Source organism: Calypte anna, chromosome 2 (assembly GCF_003957555.1).
Source record: "Calypte anna isolate BGI_N300 chromosome 2, bCalAnn1_v1.p, whole genome shotgun sequence".
NCBI lineage: Eukaryota > Metazoa > Chordata > Aves > Apodiformes > Trochilidae > Calypte > Calypte anna.
This window is the reverse complement of record NC_044245.1, coordinates 24,986,975-25,000,791: the sequence shown is the minus strand read 5'-3', so window position 1 is coordinate 25,000,791 and position 13,817 is coordinate 24,986,975. Positions and strand designations below refer to the sequence as shown.

General features: G+C 36.5%; 1 protein-coding gene across 1 annotated transcript in view; it reads right to left on the bottom strand.

Moving 5' to 3' along the window:
• The window catches only part of PPP1R9A (protein phosphatase 1 regulatory subunit 9A), a 134,874-nt gene that overhangs the window by 33,790 nt on the left and 87,267 nt on the right, over positions 1–13,817 (bottom strand). Inside the window, exons 6-7 of the mRNA XM_030444153.1 lie at positions 8,185–8,320; positions 2,486–2,641 (exon numbers count right to left, since the gene is read on the bottom strand). Coding sequence (XP_030300013.1) covers positions 2,486–2,641; positions 8,185–8,320 — 292 coding nt within the window. The remainder of the gene's footprint in view (positions 1–2,485; positions 2,642–8,184; positions 8,321–13,817) is intronic.

Genomic DNA, 13,817 nt, shown 5'->3' with positions numbered 1-13,817 from the left:
ATACTAACAAATTTATGGGTTAGATAAAACAACAGGCAAGGTCAACTGTTTGGCAAGCAAATCTGGCCTCCACAGTTAAAAATTTTAAAGCAAATTTTCTAATAGGGGATGGAAATACCTTACTCCATGTCTCATATAATGCCAGACAAATTCTTGGCAGATACTGTTTTGCATTTTTATGACTTCTAAGTCAATATAAAACCCTGAAGGCTTCATTTTAAGAGAATGTATTTGGAGTAATTTTGGCACATTTCCTTTGCAAAGATGTCTTGAAAAGCTGATTATTTTCTCCAAAACTATATTAAAAAATAAATAATATAAAAATAAAAAAAAACCCAATATAGATAATATAGCTTGAATTAATCTAAGACAGCAAAAGGTAGATTGGTATGAAAAACTACTAAATGTTACATATCCAGAGTACAGAGGGAAAGAAAGCACCCAATGGAATCTAACAATCTGTATAGATGTTTGAATATAATAATTATACTCACTGCATATAATAACAACAATAATTCAGTTTTCATGTATTTAATTAAGATGTGAAATATAACACCTAATCCTTACATAAGATGCTCCATCTCCCTACAGGTCCTGTCTCTCTTCAATCATCACAGCTAAAGCTTCTCTTTCTCTCAAAGCAGTTAAGGAAAATCAGTCCCAGTTTTCCTTTTTTTACAGGCAGGAAAATAAGACTTGCAGCAGTACAGTGATTCATCCAGAAATGCCCATTTCTCATCTGACTTCCATTCCAAAAGCACAGCATTTCAAGTAAGACTGCTCTCAAAGTATTTGAGCACATTTTTTCATTGCAAAGACTGAATTCAACTAATTAGGTCAGACTATTATGCTTAAAGATTATGCCCAACCCACTTGTCTAATACTTTCATTAATCTCTGCAGTAAGTACAAGAAAGAACAGTTATTCTTTAAATATAATTCCAGAAAACACTGTGTGGGCTTGTGCAGTGTGATCGTGAACAAGTCCTCTAGTGTTAAAAGAATTCAGGGCAAATACCAAGAAAAATACATGTACTCACTCAGAAGCAGCCAACAAAATGCAGCTGTGTACTGTTAAGCACAATCAGTGAAACCCAAGTGGCAAGCTCCTAGCAGTGGTAACTGTGTGGGTTAGTGAAAAAGTCTCCATTCTTAGGCAGGAGCACTGAATGCTTTCTTCTCAGGCTCTAACCTACACTTAAACTGGAGGATCTCATAGTCCCTTCACTTGATCTGCTCTACCCAGTGTTTTGAGGCCATTTAATCAGACAGGACAGCAAACAGCTTAAAAGCAGCTTGGACGTGCTTAAGGATGGCAATAGCCCAAGCTGATTGGAACTGTACCCAGGCAGAGTTTTACAGGTAATTTATTCTAAGGTCAGAGTCTTGCCCATCACTGCATCTGTGTGTTGCACAGCCTTGGTACACTGGCACCACTTTGAATTGTTAGAAAATATTAGAAATTAGAAAATTATGCTGATTTGCAGAAGAGCCTGCAGCTCAAAATACGGTGTAAGGAAATTAACATTTAAGCAAATGAAAAACTTTTAAGGAACACTGGTGAGTAATAGTAGGCTTCCAAAGGCTGAAAAGTATCAACAGAAAAGGGAAAGACAGCTTACTCAGTGACTGATTACTTTTCATACATTACTCTCACTAAAGAGTAATAACAATACATATTTATAAAACCTAAAATATTTTGTTTGAGTGGAAGGAAGGGGAGGGAAGAGGACAGGAGAAGAAGAAAAAAAAGTGAGACTTTCTATTTTAAAATTCCATTCTGGGCCCAGAAGGGCTCTGAGGCTCAAATCTCCTATGAGGTTCTGGCTACTTCTCCCCTCCTATATTGAATGCATTTAAAAAGAAAAATGTTCTCTGTTGTTGTCACTCAGCCCATGACTGTGGGATTAGATAAATCCAATTGTTTCATGTCTTTATTTGCAGTAGAATTCAGTAAAGTTCAGAAATAAACTCCATCCAATGCACAATCTAAAATAAAAAAAAATGTTTCTCAGTACTTAAGTTACATGAACTGAATGAGGACAACCTGTATCACTGATTCAAGCCTCAGTTAGTACCAGTGGATGATGCTACATGGACTCTACAGTTGCAGAGGTTTGGTAAAACACCAGCTGGAAAGTGCCTGCTTCCCCAGTGCATCATCCTTCTATATACTTGCACTTTGTCTTCCTGGTCAAAAAATGAAAAGAAAACTAAGAGCTTAGAGTAAATTCTGTGCTGAAAACTTAAATTACTACCTTCCATCAATGCAACAGTCACCCGAAAGCTGATGTTTAAACAATTCTAAAGAACAGTTTCATTTATTTTAAGCAGAACTTTTGAGTCATTCAATAATACTGATCATACAAACAGCTAGAAATCAACTCTCCGTATTCAAGAGAAAAAACAAGCACTGACCAGTGAGGTAACTAAGAAACCTAATTCCTTTAAAGTATTTAATGAATATTTTCTCATCTTTTACTTACCTCTTTGAATTTGTGAGCAAGCTTGCTGGTGTCCACATCACTGGGAGAGAACATGTCATCATTTTCAGGGAGATCAAACACCTCAATAGCCATGTCACCTCCTGGAAGGACAGGTCCCATGTCATCATCCTCTTCATCTGTAGCATATTCCCCTGTCTTAATTTTACAGCATTAAAAAAATTCCAGTTATTTTCTTGTTAAGCAGAAACTGTTCCAAATGTAATTAAGCTACCGTGCAAATACTGCATATAAAAAAGGCTATTTTTTCTTCAGCTGTAACCCCAGAATTTATAAATTAGACCAGACAAAAAAACAAACAAACTCCACCATAATATTTCAGAACAACAGGAAATACAACAGTAAGAATTTAGTGCTTAATGACTACTGCCACTATAGTTCAATGGTTTTCACCCTTTTCTAAGTGAGACCCTCTTTTCCACTTGAAGACTTCTCCAAATTCATCTCAAATTTGACACAAAATCTTTTCCAAACAGAAACAAAAGCAAAATGAAACAAGACCTTCATTAGTCTTTTGTAAGCCATCTGGAGGTAGTAGTTCCCCAGTGATATTCCATGCTGAATTTGAAAATCCACTGGTTTTATCTTTATAAACAAATTAACAATAGAAAAGTCACACTCACACAGAAAGAAAGCAGCTAGAAAAAAACCTGAGTGCCAGGGACTGGTTCAGAGACTGAACTGATCACCACAACAAAGGCTGAATCAAGTGAAATCCTTTGCTTGTGCTGAAACCCTTCCACAATCAAGGAATGCCATTTAAAGAACTATATAAAGAACTCAAACCCACCTCTGCATTTGATTTTTTTTCATAATTTATACTTAATCCTTTCCAAAAGGCAAAGAAAAATATAATGATATAGTATCAATCATCAGTTTTACAGTAGTACTTCATATGAATGATGGTGGAAAAAAACATTCTCTGAAAGATCTTGTCTAACAAATGTATTATTTGGGTGTTAGACACTCAAGAACACAGCAACATTTTTTTTGTGTGTGTCTCAAGATTTTCCTCAATGGTTCCAGTGTGGATATTTTTTCTCAGAATGTCCTGATAAATGAAAATTAAAAATGAAAAAAAATATCCACATTACTATTAGTGATATTAAAACACATTAAAACATTACTTGCATAAAACAATTTGCCTGTGGCCATACAGTGAATAGAACTCTGCAATAAGTTTGTGATTTCACAACCTGCAGCACCATATGCAGCCTTCAGGGGAACTCATCTGCTTTATGTGAATTTTGCCATTCATTGTAGAACATGACAAAGATAATTTCATGCTCAAAGCAAAATTCCAAGAAATGGCAGAATTTGACTGCAATGTGCACAGGACATGGTGTTAACACAATGAAGTCAGGTCTTCCATCCCTGGAGATATTTAAAAAGAGACTGGATGTGGCACTCAGTGCCATAGTCTAGCAACCGCAACGGTGGTTCAAGGGTTGGATTCGATGATCTCTGAGGTCCCTTCCAACCCAGCCAATTCTATGATTCTATGATTCTATGATTCATATTTAACACACTAAGTATGAAACAAAGACAATGCCTACTTCAAATCCTAGGAAGATTTAATTTCTGACAGGATACAACAAATTAAAAGGATGTGGGATTTTAGGAAGGCTGGCATATGGAGATGAGTAAACTCTGCAGCAGGCTATCTAGAAGCAAGCCCTGAAGCAACACTCTCTCCCAGCTTTACTATAGCTAGCATGGGCTCATTGGGAAATGCCAACATTGCCTATAATACGTAGTCCTTGAGAAATAAATAATAATGACAGGCTCTGATTGGCTTGTGGGAGCTTTACAAGAAATTGTGAACTGTTGCACATTTATCCTGCTTATCTTTGCATGGACCTCACTGCAGGCACTGCTTTGTGTTTGTTAGTTCTGCACAATGCTCTTGTTTCTATAAAGACTAAAATGAAGGAGCACCTGAAAGCATCCTGCAACCCTGGGCCAGCCTGTAGCCCATAACAACAGCAAATCTTCAGGTGCAGGGATGCAGAATATTTATAGAGTAAATGTTTCTTTCAGGATTACCTATACAGTAAGTGACCTATCTTTTGGAAACACCATGTGTATTAGTGTGAATCATCCCTAACAAATAACTGTCATGGAACATTCCTGCAAGGCAATGGAGTGAGAAATTACAACAGGCTAAGTGTCTCTCTAATACAGCATCAGATTAAAGTCCAGTGCACAATGGCTGGCAGAAATCAAAATTGTCTCAATAACACTGCTATTTTAAAGAATCTGTATCCTTCTAAAATAGCTAGATGCTGCTTAGTCTATGATGAAGCCTTTCCTAAGTTCAGAACAGAGGAAATCCAGCCAGCTGGATGCACAGATAAAACAACAGGATTGCACATGCCTGGCATGTGTTCACTTCTTGTGATGTGACCAGCTTTACCAAGCACTGTCATGTGCAGTGACTCCAGGACTCAAACAGGTATCACTGATTTCCTGCAGTGGAAACTTGATCTGTTATTGTTGTCCTTGTGGTTAAGTCTCTGAGGCTCAGAATTTGACAGATGCAATGGAAGGGTGAATAAAAATAACTTTCTTATTTATTTATGTAGCATTGTAGCCTGAGCTCTGTGTTACTGTCTTTTAAGAACGGTATGAAAATGAATAGGACAGTTTGACAGCTCTGAGACTGAGCAACTCCTGTGTAATTCTGTGCCATGTCAGCACAAAAATCATTCAGGAATACAAATATTCCTGAATTTCACCCAGTCAGAATGACTATGACCTTCAGGAAATCGACTAAAAAGGGTACTTTTGTTGATACTCATTCAGACAGTATAAATTGAGATTTTCTTGCCCAAAAGATGCTCTGTTTACCAGAGCCAAAGAATGGCATCTAGACATCTAAATCTATCCCTAAAAGAGAAAGGTGAGCTCAAAGCAGTAATGCTCATGTTTGATAGTAAATAGAGCAGAAGTGCTTGTGGTGACAAAAAATGCCTCTGAACTGTGTCTAATGTGCATTAGATCACACCTTCCATTGCCTGGGAATGGTGCAAGTTACATGAGTTTACTCAGATGGCACTGTCAGGAGACCAAAATTAAAAAAAATAATAATAATAAAAAAAATCAGGATTGCTTGTTTCCAAATAAAATCTACTTCTGATAAATATGTTAATAAAGAAAGGGAATATGCCTCATTGCATACTACATCCCAGCTGATTCTTAAAATTAACTTTATTACTTTCCTCCTGGATACATAGATCACATCATGTACTAAGTAAGGATGATCTTCCATTATCCCATTAGGTCTGAGAACTGAAGCATTGCATTTGTGCTGAAGTCTTATTCCTTCTCTGTCCAAAAGAGATCTTCAGTGATACTCCAGATCTCCCCTGGTAGATGTCTTTTCCTTTCTTCTTCCTATCCTCACGTGCTGTTTAGAAGCCTCCTTCGCACTGCCTAAGCTGATGGCCAAAAAGTACATGTCATGGTCACAGAGGTGGCCATCACTCTTAATGTAGTTTTAAAATAAAAAAATTTGCCTTTAACTCTGATCATTAATTATCCTACCTTGATTTCTCTCTACCACCCAAAGGTACTACCAATAGAAAACTCTTGGTGCAGTTATTACTTCTTCTCTCAATTTTTTTTGTGGCAACTAGGGCTTAAGAGTTTGTAACCACTGATTGCATGAAGGCCAAGACACATCACAAAGTATCTGATACCTAGTCATTCCTGTCCTCTTTCATTACTGTGCTGAGAAACACTTGTGTGGTCATCAGCACCAAAGTGTCAATGTCAGCATCAACATGGCAACAATCCCTACTGAAGGCTGAGGTGCCACCAGGATCAAGATTGATCTATCTGGTTTTAACATCTTTTTTATTGCCAGTCTTGAGTTATGACCTCTGTGTGGTGCATGAAGGTAAGCAACGCAACCCTTTGATATATTTTACAGGTGGATGCATCCTCTTGGTGAAAGATGTAATGCACTCATTACTCATACAGCTCTGCCTTCAGCTGTACTGCTGCTACCTATGAGTATACAGTGAGAAGGATTTAAACATCAGGCATTTAAGACACAGCTCTCCTGTCAATATGAAAGCTACTGGACTATGTTTAAAATAACATGATGTCTCTTCAAACTCTGATGTCTTCAAAAAATGGGTACACGTGGCACTTGGGGAGCTGATTTAGTGGTTAAGATGATGTAGGACTGATGATTGGACTTGATCTTGAAGGTCCTTTCCAACCACGATGATTCTGTGACACACCTCTTGTTCAAGGCTAGAGGAAATGGGTCTTGTTTTGGAGATTATTCCTTCAAGAAGTCAGTCAAGATCTTGAAGTTAGAAGACTTTCATATTTCAATGGTTTGAGAGGAGAGAGGTTACGTATTTTGTAGCAATCTTGGTCTCACACAGGCACACACACATGCATCCCCAATACAGACCAGCACAGCTTCTACTTATATGAAGTAAATATTCATCTATGACCAGATTAATTCTAAAGTATATAAAAATCTTTTATATTTTAATATCAGTTATTATATTTTAATATGTTTATATTTTAATATTAATGGAAATCCAAGTAAGTGAAAGTATGACCGGGGCTAGATAGGATCTTTTACTTAGTCTTCTGGGACACTTCTGGTTGTTATAAACTTTTCCTAGTTTAAAAGAGCTTTTCAAAATCCAAGTGTATCCTGATTTTATCACTATTTCCCTGTTTAGAAACAGGGTCTCCATACCCAAAAGAAAACTGCACTAAAATAAAACCCACAACAAGAATTCTCAATCTATCCTTCTTGATTGTCTCCTTCTGCAAATACAAAAGAATCAGGCCTGGGACAAAAACGTACTAATACATGGATCCTGGCATTTCAAATAATATCACTCATGATGGCATGAATTGAAGGTGATATGCTTGGGCTACATGCAATAGTTTGTTACTAGAAATGCCTTTTACCTTAACCCAGCAGCTAACTTAGCGAGTAGACAGACAGCAGTCTCTGAAGAAGCTCTCTCAGTACTTTTTCCAAGTACCTTGGTATTCAGGCATATTAGGAATTTTGAGAGAATAGAAACAAATTATAGAAATTTTACTGCATAAAGTTCATAGATTCAAAACCTTTGTATTGGGACAGCAGGCTCTTATTGCAAACACCAGTACATACATCAGACAAGGCAAACTAATTATTCATCTTGTGGAATAACTGTTCACACAGAAATGAAATGCAGCATGTGGAAGGAGTCTTACCTGGAATTTACAGAAAATTTCGTGAAGTTTTGAATTAAGAATAAGAAAAAAAGTCTAAAACTTCCTCAACCTCATAAAAGTTGAGGTGACTTTTACCAGTTTTCACAAAAAATTCATCTTTCAGTGCAGAAGCAAACTAACTTTGTTCCCTTTTTTCAGGCAAAGAATTTGCCTTCAGAGACAGAGCAATGATTACAGAAATACTTGACTAATTAGTTATTTGCTCTTCTGGAACAAAACAGATTTTAAACTATGCTGAAAAGCTTTTCAAAAACTTTATGCTTCAAATAAGATTCACCTTTAATATCTGTAAAAAACATCAACAGAAGTAATGAAGACACCCAGATACTGACCTCTGAGCGACAATTAAAAAGCAGGAATTAGGAATGGAAACCTGAATGTTAAAAACCACTGAAGAGTGACTGACACACTAGGCAGTCTCTTACCTCATCATCATCTGCATCATACTGTGCATAATGCTGCTCCAGCAGCTCTCTCTGGCGCCGTTCCTGTTCTAGAGTTTGGCTGATCAGCTGTGCAACCTCACTCACTTGTCCTGGTTTTTCTCGGCCAATTACAAACCTATACAAAACATTAGTGAAAAAATATTAATCCTATTACCCAAGTTTTAGATTTTTACCTGTTTCTCGTATAGAGGGTAGCTTTTTTCTCCAAAGATAAATGGTTGTGATTGTTTTAAATGTGTTCAGTGGATGACATTTGCCAGAAGGGTACTGTGCGTGAGACCAGGAGTGATCAGACCATGACTGTATTTACAAGAGGGGGAAAAAGAAGAGATCACTGAAGCTTCACTCCAAATTTCAGTAAAAAAGCTTCTCTGAGTTAGAACTTTACAGACACAGACATGGAGCAGGGCAATTAAAAAAAAATGTTTCATCACTTCCATTCCCTTTAGAACAACGTTTGGCCAAGAAGACCATAGAAGAAGCTCGCAGAAGACCCGATGCACAGCAACAGCGTGGGCATGCTGCCAGCAGCTTGTTCATTAAAAATACATGTACTAGAGGAACTTCTTCCCCATCTTGACTTACCTTTTACATTTGCCTTCCTCCTGTGTCTAACAGAGAATCTACTTCCACATTTTTAAATTTGGCAGACACTATTTCTCAAATTTTAAGCTGCATTTTAATAGTTCTTGTATCTCATGAACTTCTGTTGCTAAGGAGCATTTTTCCTCACTGTTAGATATTGCTGAACACTGGATGCACACTTCTTTGGCTTACAAAAGAGAAAGGAAGTGCCTCCTTCTTGACTGAAATTTCCAAGACTGCTTCCCAAACCTGCTTTTAGCAGATGAAATTCAGAACTGGCTTTAATTGTAACACTTTTTTTCAGCAAAGTGGCATACGCATAATTAGATATTTTGCTATCTGTAGTATTAATAAAAAAGACACATTATACAGTACCAACACCCTGTAAACTAATGAACAAAAGCACAATTTAAAGATGTCAAGCTGAAGGGCTATTTTCTTAACAGGCTAGAAAGACAATTAGGTAATTACAGATGAAAAAAATAGAGCTAAAAAAACCAGCTAAAACCCACGATCAGATGAGATACTGATACACACTGTGATACTGTATACAGTAAATTATTTCCAGCATATTTGTCTCAAATGATGAATTTAAATTATTATTGCAATGAGAGTCTGAAATGTGCATTATATCCCACGTAAGAAAATTATATTCATTTGTACTGCCTATCACTGTTAAAGTCATCTGGGATTCGGCATCCATGTATAAGCCAACTTCTCCATGAGTGGATGACCCTGAGTCCATTTCCTATGCCAAAAAATTTGTCAGACTCTATGAAGTCAGGCTTTACAGAAAGAAATATTATTTGGAGATTATTTCAACACAATCAAAATATCTAAGTCAGTAACTACTTCCAAAAGGATAAGAAAGGTAACAGTGAGTGACTTCATTTGAAATAATGACACAAGGTGCAATCAAAATAATTTGCAAGAAAGTGCCATAGTTAAAAAAATGTCTATAGAAAGCACAGCAGAAAATAGAACAAAATCAAGGAAATAACACCAGCATTTTAATCCTGCTCAAAACAGTTCACAGTCTGGCACTCATATGCTACTATTGCAAAATATCACACTTGTTCTCAGTAATGATAAAGACCTTGGGCTGAAAGGAAAAAGAATGTTTCTTCATGGCCCCTATTATATTTCATTTGTTCTGCATACTGACTCATAGTCAGATCCTGTTTTCTCTGAATTTGGATTTTAGAGCCAAGTATTACAAAGTCCAAACGAGCCATGTTTTCAGTCTCTACTGGAACACTGAACTTTTGATATTCCTGCATGAAGTAAAAAACTATTCAACCCTTATTTACTATTTATTTGTCTTCTCTAATGTAAAAAAAAATTAAAAGAAAATACAGAAAACCCCCACACACCTTATATTTTAAGCAAACATTGTAAGCAACATTATGCATGGGTGTAATATTTATACACAGCAGAGAGAGGGGTGTTATTATGGAACCACACAAAGGGATGCAAATATTGTATTCCCTCCTGCCCTCTGACTGATACTTCACCTCCCTTGGAGAATAAAAGACTCAAAATACTTCGTACAATCATTTTTCTACACTGAAAACTTCAAGCAGACAATACATAATGCATCTGAAGTGTGGTAAGTCCTGAATATTTAGGTGTGGTTTTGACACATTAGACTGTAATGCAGTAATATTTTCATACAGACAAACAAGTTTAGATAGGATGTAAAAATGTAAAAGCTTACTAATTGAATTTTTCTTCTCATGCTAAAGCTACACAGAATTTATACCAATGTGCTTTTCAAGGCTTGAATCCTATGTCAAAATTAAGTTCCTCAATGATAGCAAACATTTTCCAAAATAGAAATGTCCAAGCAGTGTTTTATTTTAAATGTAAAATGGAGTACTATACTGCCAACAATTACAGTTTTTACAAGCTAAGCCAAACCTTTCATCATGTTACATTCCATGACCTTTAGAATAGCATGCTGTATGCCATTATGTTTAATTTGTAAATAATGCATAATAATAAACTTATAAATTAAAGAGAACAGAATAAATATTTCTCTCTTTGAAAATCATAAAGCAGAGGCAGTAATTAAAATGCTAAGCATGAATTAATGCTCTTTATGCCTAGAGTGGCTTTAAATACAAGAACTATCATAATCTGAAGTGTTTAAATATGAAAAAGAGACATAAGGTTGTGATTCACTGACCAGAAAATTAGTCATTGAACCACAGTATGCACACTTCAACAAAGTGGCTAATTATGTATTTCACATCACTCTGGCTCACTGAAATTAAGCACATTCATTTCAGACTTGATTAATTAGTCTCAAGGGCCAGAAGTATTATAACAAAGAACTATAAATTCTGTCAGCAGTAACTTGTTTAAGAAGCTGGTTATGTTTCTGGGTATGAGACAAATGAGGGTTTTAAAGCTTTTAAACCTCATCACAATAATAGTCCCCTTCATAAGTAAAGCCAACAACTGCGAAATAAAACCCAGTGAATCTGTGACACTGTACTAAATTTCAGGCCACTACTGATTATTTCTGTTGTCTGCAAAAAAGAAAGAGGAGAAAACATCACAGAGAAGCAGGGCATGTGATGACCTTGATATTCAGTTACACACAATTTAGCTGAATTACCAGCTGTGAAATATCCTCTTCAGTTGTGGTTTAAATAAACAGGAAGAGCTAGGAATATAATTAATAATTGACTCTATCTTGGATTTAAGAAGATCTAAATTCATACAGTATGTAAACTGAAACTTAAACTACAGTAATGCTGGTTATGAAAAGCATTCTAATAAAACTGGCAGTAACTTCTACATCTCCTGCAATTCAGTCATGATTTAATGATATTAATATCATTAAGCACAGTAAGCACACTTACTATATGGATTTCTGCATATTTACAGCTTTTATTAAATGAGGATCTGCAGACCTATGCTTCTTGAAACAACAAAAAAATAATTCAACAATTTTTTACCAAACATGGGAACCAGAAACACTGTTGTAAGAACTAATTAAATTAAATAATATTTCTATTTTGAAAAGAACTTTGGTACTAGAAAAATGTGTGAAGGTACCAACACTGAGACACAAAGCTGAAGTTCTGCAGCATAGATTTTTAGTGTTAGGAGCTGATGATTTCACCTAAAATTACTTCAGGCATTAAGTGTCTGGTTAAAAATACTTTAGCATGGATTTCTCAAATTCAACAGAAGTCAAGTAAGAATATAGCATACTCATTCTAAGAAATAAATACTGTTTGGGTTTTTTTTTTCCTGCAACAGGAATCACCTTTTTGTCTTATAACCGTTCCTAAAATACAGTTTGGCCAATTAAAAAGTACAATAAATTTCATTTGATTTGGTAGAGTTTTACAGTTGGATTTTAAAAAAGGTTTTCCTCCAAGCTTTAAAGCACAAAGCTGATTCTGCTACCATTCATCTAATTTATTTCAAGATGCCTTCAATTACCTACCCTGGCTGCTTCCATTAGGATAATAGCCATATAATTAAACTAAAGTGCTAAAAGTGGTGTAAACCATGTAAGAAGACAGCTTCATTTAGTTAAAGCAGCACAAGTTTTGCACAAACAAGATCATGCTCTCTTAAAAGCCATCAGCCTCAAATGGGGAGCTCGCTGACTGGACATAGGGAACTCACAACCTGGGAGCTTCCACTGCACCTTTGCAGATAAAATAATAAGAAACTTACCAGTCATAAAATCTCTTTGAATCAGGGAATAATTTAGGTTGGAAGGACCCCTGGTCCACCCCAAGCCCCCACTTCAAAGCACAGCCAACTTCATCATGGCCTTGATCAGATTTGAAACTCTCTAATGATGGGATGGATGCAACCTGTTGTAATGTTTGAGAAACCTCATAGTCCTGGTTTTTTGTTTGGGTTTTTTTTTGTTTGTTTTTTGTTGGTTTTTTAATGAAAAGATCTAGTCAGAATTTCCCTTGCTGCAACTTCTCTTTACTGCCTGTTTTCTTGTCCTGTACAGAGATAACAGAGGTTCACACAGATTTCAAAAATCTCCTGTATTACTCATGCTAAAACATTCCAGTAGATGCTGAAGAAGTTCTAAGACCCTAATAATAAAATCTGAACTCACTTTTCTCTTGTTCCAAAGCAACAGCTTGGTCACCCGTCCTCGCAGTTAGATTATGGGACCTGTTGGCAAGCATGCTCTTGGGCCACTAAGTCAGGAGGATCCCTTATCACCCCAGCATTTTTCGTTCCTCCAAAAAGGTCCAAAAAACCAGTGCCTCCCCTGCAACATCATCTGCACAAAATCCAAACCTACCTGGCTGCATGATCAAGAATACCTCTTATGCCCTTCCCCCCTGCCTGCCAGACATCTCCTCTGACATACTCAAGGTCTTCCTCAGCAATGTCAATGCTTATGGTGGATGAGCAGCAAAGAAATAGCTTAAGCACCAGAACAGCTTCAGAAGCACCTCCAGAGCATCTTGGAGACAAGTCCCTCATTAGCTGTACTACTATCAACACTAAAGTAATATCAAGTTAGACAATTAGGAAGTCACGTAAAAAACCCACACACTAATATTAATGCACTTAGATTAATTATTCCCACAGAAATCAATTCTAATCTAGGCTGACACATTAGCTTTATTCACCATTACTTCAAAACCAGCCAAGGGATTTAGCATTTGAGCACCTCTCCAGGGTCTGCTCTTTTGAGAACACAAGTAGTGAATCTCCTCCATCTCTTCCAGACAGCTTGACAGTATCCCAACACAACGCTTGTATAAAAGGTTTCCTTGAATACCTGATGATGATTTAATCAGCATTCTCTATAGCACCTAATAGTTCTTATGGGAACAGCCAGCTCAAGGAAACACATATGTAAATCTATGCTTTAAAATACCTGAATGCAAGTGAAGTATATATATCAGATCTGTTCAAAAGGCACAGAAAGGTTGCCTTGATGATCCTTGAGGTTCTTTCCAACCTGCTATTCTATGATTCCAGATACTACCTGAGAATGCTGCTAAAACGTGAGAGAATTTTGAGAC